Below are 20,801 nucleotides of genomic sequence, written 5' to 3' on the forward strand. Positions count from 1 at the left end.
ACCGGTAGTGTCGGACTCTGCGTTGTGTTCTTTTTCTCTTTTAATGATGAGACCCGCACGTGTGTGTCTTTGGAGATAGTCTCCGTTTATTGATCTGACAAAATGATAAAACATAACCTCCGGTCAGTACCCCATGTAAAGCGCACTCCTGCACAAACCAAATAATAAAGAAACATGTTTAAATACATTATAAGTGCCTAATACAGCCTAAACTAGCTGGTTCATGTAAAAAAAATTAAATTAACAAAGGTTAAACCAAAAATTTCTACGAACTACATGGTTGCTTACCTCTCCCACAGAAAACCGGAACAAAAGGGAGGAGGCAAAGGCGCGAAAACTCAAGTTATAGTGCGCAGCGTTACACTGTAAACGGTTCGATGGGGAACAGACCAAAACAAAAAGTTCCACACACACTGATCCGGAGGCCCACAATGTCAGGTACTAAACCAAAAGAAATTAAAATAAAATGCACAGATTTTGTGTAATTATAACAATACACAATATAATGTACCCACATTGCTGCTAGATTATTGACCCTGTTACACTTCTTTGGTACTTCTTTAGTACTTCTTTGGTACTTCTGTGGTACTTCTTTGGTACTTCTTTAGTACTTTTTTAGTCCTTCTTTAGTACTTCTTTGGTACTTCTTTGGTACCTCCTTGGTACTTCTGTGGTACTTCCTTTGGTACTTCTGTGGTACTTCTTTGGTACTTCTTTAGTACTTTTTTAGTCCTTCTTTAGTACTTCTTTGGTACTTCTTTAGTACTTCTTTGGTACTTCTTTAGTACTTCTTTAGTCCTTCTTAAGTACTTTTTTAGTACTTCTTTGGTACTTCTTTGGTACCTCCTTGGTACTTCTGTGGTACTTCCTTTGCATTGACAGAACCAGCTGATTGACAGGTGCAGACGTGTTCCCTGCTCTTCCACTGTTCTGTCCTCCTGTCCTGCAGATGGCAGTAGTGCGCATGTCAGCCGTCTGTCCAATCGTAATTAAACCATAGAATTGACCCGCAGTGCCTTGTGGGTAATGCAGTATTTCCCAGTTGTTGTTGTTCAGCCGTTAGCCGTTAGCCCGGTTCGGAGCTCATCCATGTAAGCCGTGTGCTGTAACCGTGTGTCCGCACACATGTTGAGCGGACACACGGTCATAGTCACCGGAGCCAACAGCGGCATCGGAAAGGCCACCGCGGCGGCACTAGTCCGGCTCCAGGCCCGGGTGATCCTGGCCTGTCGGGACCGGAGCAGAGCCGAGGCCGCGATCCGGGACATCCGCCTGGAAACCGGAGCACCGGAGTCCCAGCTGGTGTTCAGACAGCTGGACCTGGCCTGTCTGGCATCTGTGCGGAGCTTCTGCCGACGCATCATCCAGGTATGGAGGGCCAAGAGCGGGGAGGGAGAGCCTACTGGGCCCCCTGAGGGAGAGCCTACTGGGCCGGGACAGGAGGGACCTAAGACCATGGACTCATGGACTACTGTTTATATATATAACTATATATAAGTATATATATACTTATAGTTATAGGTCCTAAATAAATGTTTGCTGTGCTCAGATTGTGTCTGTGCTGCTCACAGTCACAGGAACAGGACAGGCTGACACCGACACTTCAGTAATCACGCTGCCGATGTGAATACCAGTATTAATTTTTAATCAACAGTATTACAGCAAGGCAGATTTATGAGTCTAGTACAGTTCATACACAGGTCAGTTCACAGTGTTTACAAAAATGAAAAAGAGACAGCATAAAAACACACAATTAAAACAGAATTATTCATTCCTTTTCTGAACCCGCTTTATCCTCACTAGGGTCACGGGGGTCTCTTGGAGCCTATCCCAGCTACATAGGGGCGAAGGCGGGGTACACCCTGGACAAGTCAGTTCAGCAGGGCTGAACATATAGAGACAAACAATCACTGTCACATTCATGAACATATAGACACAAACAATCACTGTCACATTCATGAACATATAGACACAAACAATCACTGTCACATTCACACCTATGGGCAATTTAGATTAACCAATTAACCTGTTAGTGCATGTGTTTGGTGGGAGGAAGCCGGAGTACCCGGAGAGAACCCACGCGATCCCACCCATGAGAACATGCAAACTCCACACAGAAAGGTCCCACCCCCCCGTCGACTGGTGTTGGAATCGAACCCAGGATCTTCTGTCTGTGAGGCACGAGTGCTAACCACTGCACCACCGTGTCACCGTGTTACTTATGTTTTATTAAAAACAATTAATAAAACATAAATAATAATCAATTAAAATAAAGTCAGAGGTCAGATAGAAGCCTTTGAGTTGAACAGAACTGTTTTCAGCCTGGACTGAAACACATAGAACTGAAACACACAGAACTGAAACACATAGAACTGAAACACACAGAACTGAAACACACAGAACTGAAACACATAGAACTGAAACACATAGAACTGAAACACACAGAACTGAAACACAGAACTGAAACACACAGACCTGAAACACACAGAACTGAAACACACAGAACTGAAACACATAGAACTGAAACACACAGAACTGAAACACATAGAACTGAAACACAGAACTGAAACACACAGAACTGAAACACACAGAACTGAAACACATAGACCTGAAACACACAGAACTGAAACACACAGAACTGAAACACAGAACTGAAACACATAGACCTGAAACACATAGAACTGAAACACACAGAACTGAAACACATAGACCTGAAACACACAGAACTGAAACACATAGAACTGAAACACACAGAACTGAAACACAGACCTGAAACACACAGACCTGAAACACACAGAACTGAAACACATAGAACTGAAACACACAGAACTGAAACACACAGAACTGAAACACACAGAACTGAAACACATAGAACTGAAACACACAGACCTGAAACACACAGAACTGAAACACATAGAACTGAAACACATAGAACTGAAACACACAGAACTGAAACACACAGAACTGAAACACATAGACCTGAAACACACAGAACTGAAACACATAGAACTGAAACACACAGAACTGAAACACACAGAACTGAAACACAGCTCCACCTGTTTACTCCTGACTCTGGGACCAGCACAAGACCAGTCCCTGAGGTTCTCAGACCAGTCCCTGAGGTTCTCAGGGTCCCAGATGGTTCATATGGGACCAACATGTCCCAGATGGACTTTGGTTCTAGACCATGGACAGACTTGTAGACCAGCAGAGCTGTTTTAAAGTCTATTCTCTGAGCCACAGGAAGCCAGTGCACAGACCTGGAACAGGACTAATATGGTGGTCCTTCCTGGTTCTAGTCTGGACCCCAGTGCACAGACCTGGAACAGGACTAATATGGTGGTCCTTCCTGGTTCTAGTCTGGACCCCAGCAGCAGTGTTCTGGATGGACTACAGCTGTCTTCAGCTGGTTTACAGTCCAGTCAGAAGGCCGGTCCAATAGTCTAACCTGGTCCAGATAAATGCGTGGATAAGTCTGTCTAAGTCTGGCTCAGACCAGTTTAAACCTGTGATTGTACCAGTGTTTTTGAGATGGTCAAAGGCTGATGATGGAGTTAATTTCATGTGGCTGTTACAGTTTAGGTCTGAGTCCAGTATTAGCCCTAGATTTGTAGGGCTGCAGACGGAGCCTCACATTCCTGTCCGTACGTTCCCCCTGCCCACCCAGCAGAGCCCGGAGGTCTGAGGCTCCGTCTGCAGCCACTGGTACCGAGCTGCTAACATTAGCCGCAGAGCTAAAGACATTCCACGACCTCCTCCATGAAGTGAAAACAAATGTCTGAAACTTCAGTGTCCAGCTAAAGCGGTCCTTCTCAAATAGTGGGTCTATTTTATGTCCATCCAGGGTGTTCTGGTGTCCTTGACCTTTCTACTTCCTGTTTGTCTGTTTGTCCTGTGGTGTCCTTGACCTTTCTACTTCCTGTTTGTCCATTTGTCCTGTGGTGTCCTTGACCTTTCTACTTCCTGTTTGTCTGTTTGTCCTGTGGTGTCCTTGACCTTTCTACTTCCTGTTTGTCCATTTGTCCTGTGGTGTCCTTGACCTTTCTACTTCCTGTTTGTCTGTTTGTCCTGTGGTGTCCTTGACCTTTCTACTTCCTGTTTGTCCGTTTGTCCTGTGGTGTCAGACCAGGAGGAGCCTCGGGTCGACGTGCTGGTCAACAACGCCGGCGTGTACCAGTGTCCGTACACCCGGACCCAGGACGGCTTTGAGCTGCAGTTTGGAGTCAACCACCTGGGCCACTTCCTGCTGACCCACCTGCTCCTGGACCTCCTCAAACGCTCCTCCCCCAGCCGCATCGTGGTGGTCTCGTCGCAGCTTTATAAATACGGCGTCATTAACTTTGAGGATCTGAATAGCGAGCAGAGCTACGACAAAGCTTCGGCCTACAGTCGCAGTAAACTGGCCAACCTGCTGTTCACCTGCGAACTGGGCCGGCGCCTGGAGGGCAGCGGCGTCACCGTCAACGCCCTGACCCCCGGCATCGTCCGCACCAACCTGGGCAGACATGTCCGCATCCCGGCCTTAGCCAAACCCCTGGTCGACCTGGTGTCCCGGGGCTTGTTTAAGAGTCCTGAACAGGGAGCCCAGACCGTGGTGTACCTGGTGTGTAGTCCAGACGTGGACGGGGTCCAGGGGAAGTGCTTCGCCGACTGTAAACCTCAGGTTCTTCTGGACAAGGCCACGGACCTGGACGTGGCCGGGAAACTGTGGGACATTAGTGAAGTCATGGTGGGGTTAACCACGTGAGGTCCACAGTCAACAGAGACACAGGTGGGGTGGGTAGTGTGGAAGGTGTGGGTGGTGTGGAAGGTGTGGGTGGTGTGGAAGGTGTGGGCAGTGCCTCGTCACTGGTCCCAGTGGAACCACAGCAGTCCCATGTCCGTCCCAGATCCCGGTGCCTCAAACAGAACCTCAGATTAGGAGGTTTGGACTCAGCCTTTGGCTCAATCCCATTTCACTCCATTGGCCCCTCCCCCTTAGCCCTACCCCTTCACATGAAGTGGTAGGAGTGTCCTGATTCTGATTCTAATGAGTCAGAAGGGAGGGGCCGGGGGGTAAGGGGGAGGGGCCAAGGGGTGAAGTGGGATTGGGCCTTAATCTGATTCAAATTATTTTAACGCTGCTTTTCTGTTTTTATTGTCGTTCTTCAAATAAATGAGTTCATGTGTGATTTTGGACGAGTGTTGAAATTCATTTATATTTAGAATTTATATGTTTAAGTAGTTTATATTCCATCTCCTGTTATTAAGAAACAACCATCAGATGATTGACCAGACCAGACCAGGTTAGACCAGGTCAGTCCAGACCAAACCAGACCAGATTATATTAGACCAGGTTAGACCAGACCAGATTAGACCAGACCAGACCAGGTCATCCAGTCTCCAGTCAAACACAGTTGGGTTCCTTCAGTGTTCTCTCCTCTTCCAGGTGTATTTGAACAGGAGGTGTTGCTGTGTTTCCTTCTCCTCTTCACTCAGACGTACACTACCGCTCAGAAGTTTCAGTCTGCTGTTCCCAGTTTTTTGTTTTTTACGTCTGGCAGTTCACTCTGACCTTTGGACCATTTCAGATGTTTGTTGGACTGGAACTGCTGGGATTTACAGACAGAACTGGAAAAATGAGGAGTTCTACAACTTTTGACCTGGACTGTAGGTTATATTTACTGTGTTTGATAATCAGCTGTTCAGAACACAATAACCCTCAGTGCCTTCCTCCTCTTCTTCCTCCTCTTCTTCCTCCTCTTTCTTTTCCTCTTCCTCCTCCTCTTCCTCCTCCTTCTCCTCCTCTTCCTCCTCTTCTTCCTCCTCCTCCTTCTCTTCCTCCTCCTCTTCTTCCTCCTCCTCTTCTTTCCTCTTCCTCCTCCTCTTCCTCCTCCTCCTCCTTCTCTTCCTCTTCCTCCTCTTCTTCCTCCTCCTCCTTCTCTTCCTCCTCTTCTTCTCCTCCTCCTTCTCTTCCTCCTCCTCTTCTCCTCCTCCTCTTCCTCCTCCTCCTCTTCCTTCTCCTTCTCTTCCTCCTCCTCCTTCTCTTCCTCCTCCTCTTCTTCCTCCTCCTCCTCTTCCTCCTCCTCTTTCTTTTCCTCTTCCTCCTCCTCCTCTTTCTCTTCCTCCTCCTCTTCCTCCTCCTCCTCTTCCTTCTCCTTCTCTTCCTCCTTCTCTTCCTCTTCCTCCTCCTCTTCCTCCTCCTCTTCCTCCTCCTTCTCTTCCTCTTCCTCCTCTTCTTCCTCCTCCTCCTCTTCCTCCTTCTCTTCCTCCTCTTCCTCCTCTTCCTCCTTCCTCTTCCTCCTCCTCTTCCTCCTCCTTCTCTTCTCCTCCTCCTTCTCTTCCTCTTCCTCCTCTTCTTCCTCCTCCTCCTCTTCCTCCTCCTCTTCCTCCTCCTCCTCCTCTTCCTCCTTCTCTTCCTCCTCCTCCCCTCCTCCTCCTCTTCTTAACAGAATAACCCTGGGCTCCTTGCTTCATTTCCAGACCTCCTCATTACTCCATCTCAGTCTAGTCTTCCTTCTTCAGGGGTTCGTTGAGCTCTAATCAGCCATGCTTGATGCAGCGAAGATGATTATTAGCTGGGAATGTTTTTCTCTCACCCCCCCCCCCCCCCCCGTATGAGACTCCCAGGATGCCTAATGCCTTTCCCTCTCAGCCCCCCCCCCCTCCCCCAGGGATGCCTAATGCCTTTCCCTCTCAGCCCCCCCCCCTCCCCCAGGGATGCCTAATGCCTTTCCCACCTGTGGGCTTCACTGGGACATTTTCTGGATCATTTATGGAAACCATGGCACCCACTCTATCAACTCCATCTGAGGCATTTTAATGGCACCTCCACTCTATTTGTTTTACAAATGACTCCAATTAGTGTAATTACTGAGTTTGAATGTCGTTAACTGGTTTGGTTCTACTGATAATGCAGACGCTGATGCAGACGCTGGTTTCAGCTTCAGCCAGAACGCTCCAGTTCAACATGCATTAAGTGTGTCCTCCCCTTTCCTCCTATAGAGGCTCTGAAGGTGACGTCAGCTCCAGCTGAAGTCACTGTGGCTCCGCCCACTGAGTGTCAGACAGAGGCAGATGAGCAGCGGCTTTGTCTTGAATACTGCGAAAACTTTAGAACAATCTAAAAATGGGGCAGAGCTGTTGTGCTATTGATCGCACAAATAGGTTTAAAAGCACTGGGAGCTCTGGTTTTAGCGGAGACCTAAAGCCACAGACAGAAGAAGCAGATGGATCGCTGCAATTCAGAGAAAGAACTGGAATCCAGACAACCAAACCTGGATCTGTGTCAGCTAACGTTCATTTGTGCTGTGTTCTGGTGTAAAATCATCCCTTAAATTCCATCTGGTTTTGGCTAACGTTCCTTCTTAGTAAAGCTCTTCATGTTAGCATCTGTCATTTAGTTCTATGTTTCAGAACTGAATCGTTTGTGTCTTCAGTTGTGTGATTGTGAACCTTGTGCTCTACATGATTTGTAAACTAGCTTAAACTGAGGCTAACCTAGTTTTCCAGATCAGGGGCTCCTCTAGCACACAGCTGTTGGATCTGTGTTGGATCCAGTATTTGATGTGAACTCTCCTTAAATCTCCACAGTACCAGTAGATCATCCACTCACTTGGGTCAGTACTAAGGGTTCAACTCCAGTAAATCAGTAGTGAACTGTGAGCACTACTGCTGGGCCTTTACCGCCCAAATCACCGCCAACAAACTCCGTCTGCACTGACACAAAACCTCCAAAACAATAGTATGTTGAATGAAAGCACTCACCAGCTGGAATCCTCTAATGAACCAGGACCAGGATGGACACAACTCTGGGTCTGTTGGATGCTTTCAGCCTTTGCATTGGGGATTTTCCCAGCGTTGAACTCAGGTTCATGTAAATGTCAGGATAGGTGATTTCTGTCCCAGATCAGTGTTGGTAGAACACTGGTTGTTTGGTAGCTTGGATGGACCCATGTCCAGTCCAGTTGTCTTTAATTTCATCTGATATTCCACAGTTTTCTGCTCTGGCTGGAGTTACTGCTGTACTCCACCATGTTGAGCCGCTTTGTTTTTGACACTCAGTCTGACTGAGAGGGGCGTGGCCTGGGGGGCATGGCCTGGGGGGAAGTGACGGATGTGCATTCCCTCTATTGGACTGATCTGACCTCCATCCTCAGGTCTCTAACACTCTGGAATATTCCTCATTTTTAGCAGGTCAAACATCATTCTTTACTGACCAGTGAGAACAGGTTTATGTTTGAACTTGAATTAGTACCTGCGGTGACAGGAATGGAATCAAAGCCAAGCTTATATGATGGAGCTCCCTCAGTTCTCATACAGACGTGCACCAACCCTGAGAGAAAAGACTTCTTGGTTAAAAAAAATCTCTGTGGAACTTTCCAGTGTGGAAGGTGTAACCACTGTGATCATATGAAAGAAACTGATGTATTCCAAAACATAACAACATCTCGCACATATAAAAGGAGAACTTTTGCCAATTGTAACACCACACACATGGTTTACAGATTGGAGTGTTCATGTGGCTGTTTCTATGTCAGACAAACAAAAAGAAGGCTCAAAGATCAACTGGTGGAGAATAAAAATGCCATCCATACAAGAAATGTTGATTATGCAATGGCATCACATGATATGGAGGTGGGACATGGAAACCAACACACTGAAGGGGGTCGTTCTGGACGTTATGGAAAAAGACATCAGAGGAGGTGACCGTGTAAAAAGATGAGTCCAACAGAGACTTTCTGGATTATAGAACTGCAAGCAACAAAACATCCAGGCCTCAGTGGAGACGTGGAGCTCTGTCCGTTTTTGTAAAGGGTTATTTTATGAGGGATGTTTGGTTATGTGGGACTGGTAATGAGAAAATATGAATGAAACAAGATTTTAAAGTGTATTGTATTTGAGCAGGTGGGACTAATAGTGGGACCTAACTTTAGAAGTATGGGATTTTTTATTTTTAATATGTGTGTATGTGTATATATGTATGTTTGTATGTGCGCATGTATGTATGTGTGTGTGTGTGTGTGTGTGTGTGTGTGTGTGTGTAGGTGCATGTTAGACTCCAGCAGGGCTGTCCTTTGTCACTGGTTCTGTTCATCATTTTTATGGACAGAATTTCTCGGCACAGCCAGGGGCCGGAGGGGGTCCAGTTTGGGGACCACAGGATTTCATCTCTGCTTTTTGTGGATGACGTTGTCCTGTTGGCCTCATGGAACCTGGACCTTCAGCGTGTCCTGGGGCGGTTTGCAGCCGAGTGTGAAGCGAGCGGGATGAGGATCAGCACCTCCAAATCCGAGGCCATGGTTCTCGACCGGAAAAAGGTGGTCTGCCCTCTCCGGGTCGGTGGGGAGTCTTTGCCCCAAGTGGAGGAGTTTAAGTATCTGGGTCTTGTCATGAGTGAGGGAAGGATGGAGCGTCAGATTGGCAGCGTCTGCAGTGATGCAGTCCTTGTACCGGTCAGTTGTGGTAAAGAAGGAGCTGAGCCGAGAGGAGAAGCTCTGGATTTACCGGTCAGTCTACGTTCCTACCCTCACCTATGTGTAACCGGTGGTGTCGGACTCTGCGTTGTGTTCTTTTTCTTTTAATGATGAGACCCGCACGTGTGTGTCTTTGGAGGTAGTCTCCGTTTATTGATCTGACAAAATGATAAAACATAAAGACCTCCGGTCAGTACCCCATGTAAAGCGCACTCCTCTCCCACAGAAAACCGGAACAAAAGGGAGGAGGCAAAGGCGCAAAAACTCAAGTTATAGTGCGCAGTGTCACACTGTAAACCATTCGATGGGGAACAGACCAAAACCAAAAGTTCCACACACACTGATCCAGAGGCCCACAATGTCAGGTACCAAACCAAAAGAAATTAAAATAAAATGAACAGATTTTGTGGAATTATAACAATACACAATATAATGTACATACCTACACTACTGCTAAAGAGTTGACCCTGTTACATATGGTCATGAGCTTTGGGTCAGGACCGAAAGGACAAGATCCATACAAGAAATGAGTTTCCTCCGCAGGGTGGCTGGGCGCACCCTTAGGGATAGGGGGAGGAGCTCAGTCACCAGGGAGGAGCTCGGAGTAGAGCCGCTGCTCCTCCACATCCAGGATCAGGCATCTGTTTCGGATGCCTCCTGGACGCCTCCCTGGGGAGGTGTTCTGGGCATGTCCCGCCGGGAGGAGACCTCGGGGAAGACCCAGGACACGTTGGAGAGACTATGTCTGTGGGCTGGCCTGGGAACGCCTCGGGGTCCCCCCGGAAGAGCTGGAGGAGGAGTCTGGGGAGAGGGAAGTCTGAGCATCCCTGCTTAGACTGTTACCCCCGCGACCCAGCCCCAGATAAGCGGAAGAAAATGGATGGATGGATTTTTACGCAAATCCTACAGTGTGCCTTGGAATATTTTTTGAAATCTAGCACGCTTATGTGAATTGCTTTTTTTTTACTCTAAATTGCCAGACACACCACAAGTTTCCAAAGAGCACCTGTGGATAATCACCAAGAAGAGCTAGTAGCACTTCCACCGTGGTGGACCAAGGGTCCAATAGTTTTAGATTTTTCATTCCAGTTTAGTTTTATTTAGTTGTGACTTTTTTCTTCTCTAATTCAGTAGTTTTTAGAGCAGGTTTGATAGTTTTATTAGTTTTCTTTTTTTTTCTAAATGCTTAGTTTTAGTTGTAGTTTAGTTGTGGTTTAGTTTTAGTTTAGTTGTAGTTCAGTTGTAGTTCAGTTGTAGTTTAGTTTTAGTTTAGTTGTAGTTCAGTTGTAGTTCAGTTGTAGTTCAGTGTTAGTTCAGTTGTAGTTCAGTTGTAGTTCAGTTGTAGTTTAGTTGTAGTTCAGTTGTAGTTCAGTTGTAGTTCAGTTGTAGTTCAGCTGTAGTTCAGTTGTAGTTCAGTGTTAGTTCAGTTGTAGTTCAGTTGTAGTTCAGCTGTAGTTCAGTTGTAGTTCAGTTGTAGTTCAGTTGTAGTTCAGTGTTAGTTTAGTTGTAGTTCAGTTGTAGTTCAGTTGTAGTTCAGCTGTAGTTCAGTTGTAGTTCAGTTGTAGTTTAGTTGTAGTTCAGTTGTAGTTCAGTTGTAGTTTAGTTGTAGTTTAGTTGTAGTTCAGCTGTAGTTCAGTTGTAGTTTAGTTGTAGTTCAGTTGTAGTTCAGTTGTAGTTCAGCTGTAGTTCAGTTGTAGTTTAGTTGTAGTTCAGCTGTAGTTCAGTTGTAGTTTAGTTGTAGTTTAGTTGTAGTTCAGTTGTAGTTCAGCTGTAGTTCAGTTGTAGTTCAGTTGTAGTTCAGTTGTAGTTTAGTTGTAGTTCAGTTGTAGTTCAGTTGTAGTTTAGTTGTAGTTCAGTTGTAGTTCAGCTGTAGTTCAGTTGTAGTTTAGTTGTAGTTCAGTTGTAGTTCAGTTGTAGTTCAGTTGTAGTTCAGCTGTAGTTCAGTTGTAGTTCAGTTGTAGTTCAGTTGTAGTTTAGTTGTAGTTCAGTTGTAGTTCAGTTGTAGTTCAGTTGTAGTTTAGTTGTAGTTCAGTTGTAGTTCAGTTGTAGTTCAGCTGTAGTTCAGTTGTAGTTTAGTTGTAGTTTAGTTGTAGTTCAGCTGTAGTTCAGTTGTAGTTCAGTTGTAGTTCAGTTGTAGTTCAGTTGTAGTTCAGTTGTAGTTCAGTTTTAGTTCAGTTGTAGTTCAGTTTTAGTTTAGTTGTAGTTCAGTTGAAGTTCAGTTGTAGTTCAGCTGTAGTTCAGTTTTAGTTTAGTTGTAGTTCAGTTGTAGTTCAGTTGTAGTTTAGTTGTAGTTCAGTTGTAGTTCAGTTGTAGTTCAGTTGTAGTTCAGTGGTCTCTTTTCTCTTCTTCTCTGTGCTCCTATTCAAATCAGTCCCAGACAGGACTCTGCTGCTTTAGTCTCCATGTTTCCAGGTAGAGTGGGGACCAGAAGACGACTGGAAACCACAAGTGAACACAAGTGACGGAGCAAAAAGTGTCGTATGGAGACAGCACAGAAAATTGAGAAAGGGAAATAAATCGCTTTCGTATCAATTCGACGTTGGCAAAGATGAAAACGAAGGGAATTTTATCCATAATTTTGATCTGTTTTAGTTAGTTTTATAAACACACAATACAGTTTCACTTAGTTATGTTTTTTCTTTTAATTATAGTTTTTATTTATTTCAGTTAATGAAAATGTTTTTTGAATTGGAGTTTTTGTCATTTCGTTAGTTTTTGTTAATGATTACAACCTTGATCAAACCTATTATTTAGGGATGCACGATAATTGTTTTTTGTTTTTTTTTTACAACTGATACTGATAACCGGTCACTTCCTGTTGGTCCTAACTGGTACTGATCCCAAACCCCAATCGTTCTCATAGTTCCAGTTGTTTTCTTCTTGTTTCCAGTCAGTGTTAAAGTCTGTTAATAGTCCAAAAAGGCCAATTAACAAATGAATAGGCCAATAAAGCCTGTGTCTGCTTCACATGGACAACAGACCAGAGGGGTTTCACTTCTGTTCATGTCACAGACAGAGTTTGACCACTGTTTTCACACATTCAGCTGTGTTTAGCCTTTTCTCTAGAATTGTTTCTCAACCTTTTTTGAACAAGTGCCCCTTTTTGTCATCGTGACCCCCCCACCCCAACCCCCCGTTCACACAAACCAAGATACCCATGGAACACCCAGATGGTGTTCTGGTCTGTTAACTTCAACCAAAGAGCCACTGGGTGGTGACTCCTGTAGACTGGGCTGGGAAATTTACCAACAAGCACCTTGTCTTACATTTGAATGCTTCTGTGATAACTTAATTATATATATATATATATATATATATATATATATATATATATATATATATATATATATATATATATATATATATATATATATATATATATATATATATATATATATATATATATATATATATATATATAAAAGCTCATTGGTTTCATTTCCATCCTGTTCTGTGGTCAAACAGAACAGTCATGTCTAACGTTCATATCTGTCATCCAGGCTTTTCTTTTCTTTTCCAGGTTCTGTTGTTGTGGTAATGACCCCCCCTCTCTGCCCCCCCCCCCCCCCCCCCCCCCCCCCCCGTTCCCTGCTGACACCCTTTGGCCCCTCCTTCCTTCTATCTGAGCTGATGTTACACATGATGGTGAAACCCAGGTCACACAATTAGAAGGGGTGATGAAAATCTGTCCAGAATGTGTGGGAAGGTTGTGCTTTTACCGATCACATGTCAGGGTTCACAGTTCCACGCTCCAAACCTCGGAGCCTGTTTTCTGTCTGTGGTAAAGCCCATAAAGTTAGAGCAGGAAAAGTCTGTGGAGTTCAGTTCAGATGAAGACAGAAGATAGAAGCCAACCGCTCCAACACCTCCAGCACCACTCAGCTGTGGTTCTGAGGAGGACCAGACCTAATAAATAAATAAATAAAAAAAACGGAGGCCCAGACCTCCACAGACTGTAGGTCTGATCCACTGACACAGGACTGTAGGGCTGTGTTTGGGTCAAGCCCTTTAAACCACTGACATTTCATCTTAAAAGTCCAAACTGTAAACAGCACTGATGCCAGCCTCATACTTTTGTCACTGGACCAGTGTTTTTCAACCTTGGGGTCGGGACCCCATGCGGGGTCGCCTGGAATTCAAATGGGGTCACCTGAAATTACTACTACTTGATAAAAATACAGCCTTCCTCATATAAATCTGTGTCGGGCTGACAGAGCCAAGCCCATCCAGGCTTTTGCTTCAACACTGTTGAACGTCAGCTCAGATGTGGAGGTGAAGCAGAGGAAGGAGGCGTGTCCGTAGGCGTGGCTGTAGGCGTGGCCATAGTCTGGATGGGGCTGGAACGTGTTTGTGTTCCTCTCTGTGGTTTTGGTTGCTCCACCGCTCGCTCTCATTTTCACATTGACTGATTTGTTGAGTTAAAAAGCGTTTGAGGCCGACGGCAGAATGAAGGAAAACAGCTGAGTGTTTAGTTTGGCGTCTGCGCCGCTGCACATCCACAGACCACCGCTAACATTTACACTTTATCGTAAACTGCAGTAATCGTGTGTGTCAAATACACACGCACAGATTTGAAGCAATTTAGTGTATTTTGTGTTTGGATTTCACACAGAGAAATGAATTCAGTTAATTAGGCAGAAACTTGACATGAGAGGTTTATTTTTTTTATGCAGTGCAGTTATAGATGGAAGACGGAGGTAATTGTTATATTATTTAGAAACAGACTGAGATGAGTTCAACGGACTCATGATGGAAATGTGGGCTCCAGGTGAGAGGACTGAAAAGACCAAATAAATGAAAAAAATAAATACAATAAACACACTGCTGTATTTCAGGTTGATTTATAACATTTTGAGGAGTTTTTTTGAACATGCTCCAAAAATCAGTGGGTCCTGGTGGACTTGGACTCAGTACTGACCCCCCAGTCTTACCAGGGTCAGTGGGTCCTGGTGGACTTGGACTCAGTACTGACCCCCCAGTCTTACCAGGGTCAGTGGGTCCTGGTGGACTTGGACTCAGTACTGACCCCCCAGTCTTACCAGGGTCAGTGGGTCCTGGTGGACTTGGACTCAGTACTGACCCCCCAGTCTTACCAGGGTCAGTGGGTCCTGGTGGACTTGGACTCAGTACTGACCCCCAGTCTTACCAGGGTCAGTGGGTCCTGGTGGACTTGGACTCAGTACTGACCCCCCAGTCTTACCAGGGTCAGTGGGTCCTGGTGGACTTGGACTCAGTACTGACCCCCAGTCTTACCAGGGTCAGTGGGTCCTGGTGGACTTGGACTCAGTACTGACCCCCAGTCTTACCAGGGTCAGTGGGTCCTGGTGGACTTGGACTCAGTACTGACCCCCAGTCTTACCAGGGTCAGTGGGTCCTGGTGGACTTGGACTCAGTACTGACCCCCAGTCTTACCAGGGTCAGTGGGTCCTGGTGGACTTGGACTCAGTACTGACCCCCCAGTCTTACCAGGGTCAGTGGGTCCTGGTGGACTTGGACTCAGTTCCTGCAGTAGTTGTGATGTTGGGGCTCCCTCTGCTGGACTGAACCTGAAGAGTTTATTCAAAGGGCGACAGAGAAGAGTTCAATACAGCAAAAAAAAAAAGACTTTTAAAGACCACTGTCATATGGACAACTGTGGTGGAGCAGTGAGATATATATATATATATATATATGTGTGTGTGTGTGTGTGTGTGTGTGTGTGTGTGTGAATCTGCTTTATGATGCTTTTCCACTTCTTCTCTATTTTTTCTATAACATCATTTGGCCTTCCTTCCTTCCTTCCTTCCTTCCTTCCTTCCTTGGTCACTCCATCTCACACTCTTAGTTCCTGCTGAAGCTTCAAGGACCCGTTCCGTCTTCCTGGTCTCCACTGGGTTTATGAAGAACAGACTGACGGTGTCTTCAGTCTGTGCTTCGGTGACACTTTTCGGACCATTTCCTGTAAATCTGCTCCTGAACCTGAACGCACTAACACAGACCGCATGAAATGATCAACGTCTAAGAGGTTTTCTCCTATAAAAGCTGTAATAATAGAGTACATAGAGCAGGGGGGTCCAAATCCAGTCCTCCTGGGCCAGCATCTGCATGGTTTAGAGCGTTCCCTCTTCCATCACACCTGGAATCCATTCCATCATGATCAGGCTTCTGCACAACGTGATGATAAACTGATCATTAACCCTTTCATGCATGAATTATGACAACCTTAAGTTATTTTTCCTGAGTGTTTTTATTCCTCTTTAGGGATGAAAAAAAAAGGAAACATGCCTAAAGAAAATTTTTTATGAACCTATTTTTCATGGAGTTGTAAAACTGTCCACTCAGCTGGACCCCACGCATTTAATTTATGAAGCAAAGAAAGTTGTATTTACTGATGCACTGTGGGAAAACTATGAAATAAAACCATCTGAATGCTTATTCTAGGTCATTCATTTGTCAGACAGGAGGAGGGGTTTGTTTACCTGCTTTACTAGTTTGTCTGATCAATGAATTATCCACAATAATTCTATGGAAGACAGTCTGAACCTTTAGCAGACATTTAGAATGCAGCTAATCTGAACTTTCCTCACATTTGAACAATTTGAACATGCTAATACCAGGCAGAACTCACTACATGGAGATAATATGCAAACAAAGGTGGTTTTTGACTTTTTTTAGGTGGTTTTGGGGTCATTTTGGGTCATTTTTAGGTGGCTTTTTAGGTGGTTTTTGGGTAATTTTTGGGTGATTTTTTAGGTGGTTTTTGGGTAATTTTTGGGTGATTTTTTAGGTGGTTTTTGGGTAATTTTTGGGAGATTTTTAGGTGGTTTTTGGGTAATTTTTGGGAGATTTTTAGGTGGGTTTATACAGTGGTGCAGAAAGGGTCCCCTGGGGCCCCAAGCAAAAAAAAAATAAATAAATTAAAAAAAAAAAATATATATATATATATATATATATATATATATATATATATATATATATACACACACACACACACACAGGTGAGGGAGGGGCAATTTGGACTCAGGGGGCCCCTTCAGAGAATTTGAGACAGCTAGTTGTTACTGCAACTTCTCACTGCCGCTGTGTAGTGAACTTATTCTTTAGACTGTTTGTGTCAAGTCTGTTGGTCCTTTGGGGGCCCCTGCTGGCTTAGGGGCCCCAAGCAGCTGCCTGCCTTGCATAATGGCAAGCAGCACCACTGGGTTTATAGGTGGTTTTGGGAAATTTTTGGGTGATTTTTAGGTGGTTTTTGACTAGTTTTTAGATGGTTTTGGGGTAATTTTTAGGTGGTTTTCTAGGTTGTTTTTGGGTAATTTTTAGGTGGTTTTTGGGTGATTTTTAAATGGTTTTTAGGTGGTTTTTGGGTAATTTTTTGGTGTTTTTTTAGGTGGTTTTTGGGTAATTTTGGGTAATTTTTAGGTGGTTTTTAAGGTGGTTTTTGGGTAGTTTTTAGGTGGTTTTTGGGTAATTTTTAGGTGGTTTTTTAGATGGTTTTTGGGTAATTTTGGGGTAATTTTTAGGTGGTTTTTAAGTTGGTTTTTGGGTAGTTTTTAGGTGTTTTTTAGGTGGTTTTTGGATAATTTTTGGGTAATTTTTAGGTGGTTTTTGACTAGTTTTTAGATGGTTTTGGGGTAATTTTTAGGTGGTTTTCTAGGTGGTTTTTGGGTAATTTTTAGGTGGTTTTTGGGTGATTTTTAAATGGTTTTTAGGTGGTTTTTGGGTAATTTTTTGGTGTTTTTTTAGGTGGTTTTTGGGTAATTTTGGGTAATTTTTAGGTGGTTTTTAAGGTGGTTTTTGGGTAGTTTTTAGGTGGTTTTTGGGTAATTTTTTGGTGTTTTTTTAGGTGGTTTTTGGGTAATTTTGGGTAATTTTTAGGTGGTTTTTGGGTAGTTTTTAGGTGGTTTTTGGGTAATTTTTAGGTGGTATTTTAGATGGTTTTTGGGTAATTTTGGGGTAAGTTTTAGGTGGTTTTTAAGGTGGTTTTTAGGTAGTTTTTAGGTGTTTTTTAGGTGGTTTTTGGATAATTTTTGGGTAATTTTTAGGTGGTTTTGGGGGGTTTTTGGGTAATTTTTAGGTCGTTTTTTTAGATGGTTTTTGGGTAATTTTGGGGTAATTTTTAGGTGGTTTTTAAGATGGTTTTTGGGTAGTTTTTAGGTGTTTTTTAGGTGGTTTTTGGGTAATTTTGGGGGTAATTTTTAGGTGGTTTGTAAGGTGGTTTTTGGGTGGTTTTTAGGTGGTTTTAGGGTCATTTTTAGGTGGGTTTTGAATAATTTTTAGGTGATTTTTGGGTAATTTTTGGTGGGTTTTTGAATAATTTTTAGGTGATTTTTGGGTAATTTTTGGGTGATTTTTAGGTGGGTTTATAGGTGGTATTGGGTAATTTTTGGGTGATTTTTAGGTGGTTTTTGACTAGTTTTAAGGTGGTTTTTGGGTAATTTTTAGGTGGTTTTTTTAAATGGTTTTTGGATAATTTTTAGGTGGTTTTGGGGTAATTATTGGGTAATTTTTAGGTGGTTGTTGGGTAATTTTTGGGTAATTTTTAGGTGGTTTTTGGGTCATTTTTAGGTGGTTTTTTGGTAATTTTTTGGTGGTTTTTGGGTGATTTTTAGGTTGTTTTTGAGTAACTTTTAGGTGGCTTTTAGGGATGGTGCATAAGTGTCCACTGTGTTGGCTGATATGGAACTAAAAGAACAAAACCCAAGAGAACAGTTGGAGAAGAACTGTCCACTGGAGTGACCACTGGGGTGACCACTGTGCATGAAAGGGTTAAGTGGCCCAGGTTTGATGGAAGAGTCCAGAACATGCAGGACAGCGGCCGTCGTACTCTGAACTGTGAATGTCCTGCTGCTGTAGGTGGTATCGGTGCAGTTATATCTGAGTACTTTTACGAGTACGAGTACACATGCTGAGTATTGGACCCGATATCTGACACTGGTATTGGAATGGGTGCATCCTACTGGAAACAGACTCAAACTGGACAGTCCAGGAGGTGGACATGTGACCGATTCAGAAATAAACGTATGTTTTCATAAAAGAGGAAGACTGGACGCAGGAGGAGTTTCAAATGAAAGGTTTATTCAGAATTTGGATTAGAGATGAAAAATATTGTTGTGAAAGGCTGATGAGTTAGAAAACATGTCCAGACAAAAAAAACATAAAAGAAAGAAAGAAAACATATAGACTCATTCAATGAGGACGAAAACAAGAACACAGAAGCATTTAGGCCACACCCAGAGGGGGAGGGGCCTGGGCAGACAGAGGGGGGCAGGGGGAGGGGCCTCAGCAGACAGAGGGGGGGCAGGGGGAGGGGCCTCAGCAGACAGAGGGGGAAGAGGTGGGAGGGGTCTCAGCCGGGGGTCTGGGGTTTGGGTGGTCCAGGGGGGTCCAGTGGTCCTATGTGACCTCCACCACCTGCCTCAGCTCCTCTATAAGTGGAGCCAGCTCCTTCTCCAGACTCATGACCAGACCTGAACACACACACATTCACAGACGAACACAAACAGGATCTGTTAAAGGGAACGGGACGTAAAAACAGGTGAGGAAATACAGACAGAAGTCTGTGTCTTTATCAATCAGAAAGAACAGATTTACAACCAAAACAGACATTTGAGAGTAAGACAGTCAGTGGCAATCCAAAAAACACATCATTCTGTTTAGAAATCACTCCTCATTGTGAGTTTAAACGTTTGTTTGACTCTGACAAAGAACGTGAATTTAAGTGCACTTAGTGGGCGGGGCCTACGCTGATGGATGACAGAAGAGTTTCTATTGGTGGGTTGGACCTGGATCCAGCTTCTGCCTTAAACCCACTTCCACCTTAAACCCACTTCCACCTTAAACCCACTTCTGTTGTGTTTCTGTCACTGGAGCTCAGTTCAGAGTCTGTTACTCTGTCAAATTCAAATGTATCTCATAAGTAATAGATTACACTAAATAGTGTCGTCTCCAGCCTGAACATTCAGTCTGAGCAGAGAACGAATGAGTGAGTTACAGAGAGAGAGGACACCTGGACCACAGCTGGTACTGGACACCTGGACCACAGCTGGTACCAGGACACCTGGACCACAGCTGGTACTGGACACCTGGACCACAGCTGGTACTGGACACCTGGACCACAGCTGGTACTGGACACCTGGACCACAGCTGGTACCAGGACACCTGGACCACAGCTGGTACCAGAACACCTGGACCACAGCTGGTACCAGAACACCTGGACCACAGCTGGTACAGGACACCTGGACCACAGCTGGTACTGGACACCTGGACCACAGCTGGTACTGGACACCTGGACCACAGCTGGTACCGAACACCTGGACCACAGCTGGTACCAGGACACCTGGACCACAGCTGGTACTGGACACCTGGACCACAGCTGGTACTGGACACCTGGACCACAGCTGGTACCAGGACACCTGGACCACAGCTGGTACTGGACACCTGGACCACAGCTGGTACCAGGACACCTGGACCACAGCTGGTACTGGACACCTGGACCACAGCTGGTACCAGAATACCTGGACCACAGCTGGTACAGAACACCTGGACCACAGCTGGTACCAGAACACCTGGACCACAGCTGGTACAGAACACCTGGACCACAGCTGGTACAGAACACCTGGACCACAGCTGGTACAGGACACCTGGACCACAGCTGGTACCAGGACACCTGGACCACAGCTGGTACCAGAACACCTGGACCACAGCTGGTACAGGACACCTGGACCACAGCTGGTACAGAACACCTGGACCACAGCTGGTACTGGACACCTGGACCACAGCTGGTACCAGGACACCTGGACCACAGCTGGTACCAGAACACCTGGACCACAGCTGGTACAGGACACCTGGACCACAGCTGGTACCAGAACACATGGACCACAGCTGGTACTGGGACACTTGACAAAAAAAGTTTAAACTCACAAACAAAGAGGAGTGATTTATAAACAGAATGATCTGTTTTTTTACTGACTGTCTTTTAGTCTCAAATCTCTGTTTTGGTTGCAGATCCATTCTTTTTCATTGATAAATAAAGAAACAAATGTGTGTCCAGAGGTCACAGCTAACAGGTGGGGTTTACCTGTGTTGGCGTTGCTGCTGGCGATGAAGCTGATGACCAGAGGTAAGCGATTAAACTGGACGATCTGAGACAGAGGACGGACAGAAGGACTGAGAGAGCACAGAGACACTGACAGGAGCTCTGAAGGGGTTAAACAGAATAAATATAATGACAACGACAAATGTTTCTCTGTTTTTGTGTTAAAAAAGAAAAGTAACACAACAATGTTCACATTTACAAACTATACTTTCACAAAAAAGGGGAATAAACTGAACAAATATAAACATGAAATGTCCAAAGAGAATTCAGTG

The 20,801-nt window shown here is 44.7% G+C and overlaps 2 protein-coding genes and 1 long non-coding RNA gene across 7 annotated transcripts in view; 1 reads left to right on the forward strand and 2 right to left on the reverse strand.

The window, feature by feature from the left end:
- The first annotated feature begins 1,043 nt into the window (after window positions 1–1,043).
- On the forward strand, window positions 1,044–4,762 carry rdh14a (retinol dehydrogenase 14a). The gene is made up of 2 exons (XM_030130782.1): window positions 1,044–1,368; window positions 4,130–4,762. Exons 1-2 carry the CDS (start codon window positions 1,126–1,128, stop codon window positions 4,745–4,747), a joined length of 861 nt encoding a protein of 286 aa, XP_029986642.1. The 5' UTR covers window positions 1,044–1,125; the 3' UTR covers window positions 4,748–4,762.
- Window positions 3,266–15,836, reverse strand: LOC115416916 (uncharacterized). The gene is made up of 4 exons (XR_003935057.1): window positions 15,824–15,836; window positions 7,706–7,710; window positions 4,085–4,088; window positions 3,266–3,506 (listed from the first exon to the last, which is right to left on the reverse strand). It is a non-coding gene; the product is annotated as an uncharacterized LOC115416916 (long non-coding RNA).
- A 2,652-nt stretch (window positions 15,837–18,488) lies between these two features.
- Window positions 18,489–20,801, reverse strand: part of lamtor3 (late endosomal/lysosomal adaptor, MAPK and MTOR activator 3) — a 7,952-nt gene continuing 5,639 nt past the window's right edge. For 3 of the 5 annotated variants that reach the window (XM_030130785.1, XM_030130786.1, XM_030130787.1), the window contains exons 6-7: window positions 20,512–20,575; window positions 18,489–18,901 (exon numbers count right to left, since the gene is read on the reverse strand). In XM_030130785.1, the coding sequence (XP_029986645.1) occupies window positions 18,828–18,901; window positions 20,512–20,575 (138 nt within the window). In that variant the 3' untranslated portion in view covers window positions 18,489–18,827. Of the gene's footprint in view, window positions 18,902–20,511; window positions 20,632–20,801 lie in introns of all 5 variants that reach the window. The other 2 variants (XM_030130788.1, XM_030130789.1) reach the window with 2 other exon arrangements.

The sequence above is a fragment of the Sphaeramia orbicularis genome, unplaced genomic scaffold (genome assembly GCF_902148855.1).
Source record: "Sphaeramia orbicularis unplaced genomic scaffold, fSphaOr1.1, whole genome shotgun sequence".
Taxonomy (NCBI): Eukaryota; Metazoa; Chordata; class Actinopteri; order Kurtiformes; family Apogonidae; genus Sphaeramia; species Sphaeramia orbicularis.

What these genes read in the sequence shown, in the direction of transcription:
- rdh14a (XM_030130782.1), top strand. Translation starts at nt 1,126, where the DNA reads ATGTTGAGCGGACACACGGTCATAGTCACCGGAGCCAACAGCGGCATC. An exon ending in TCTGCCGACGCATCATCCAG is followed by an intron (nt 1,369 to 4,129) that starts GTATGGAGGGCC and finishes GTGTCAGACCAG; the next exon opens with GAGGAGCCTCGGGTCGACGT.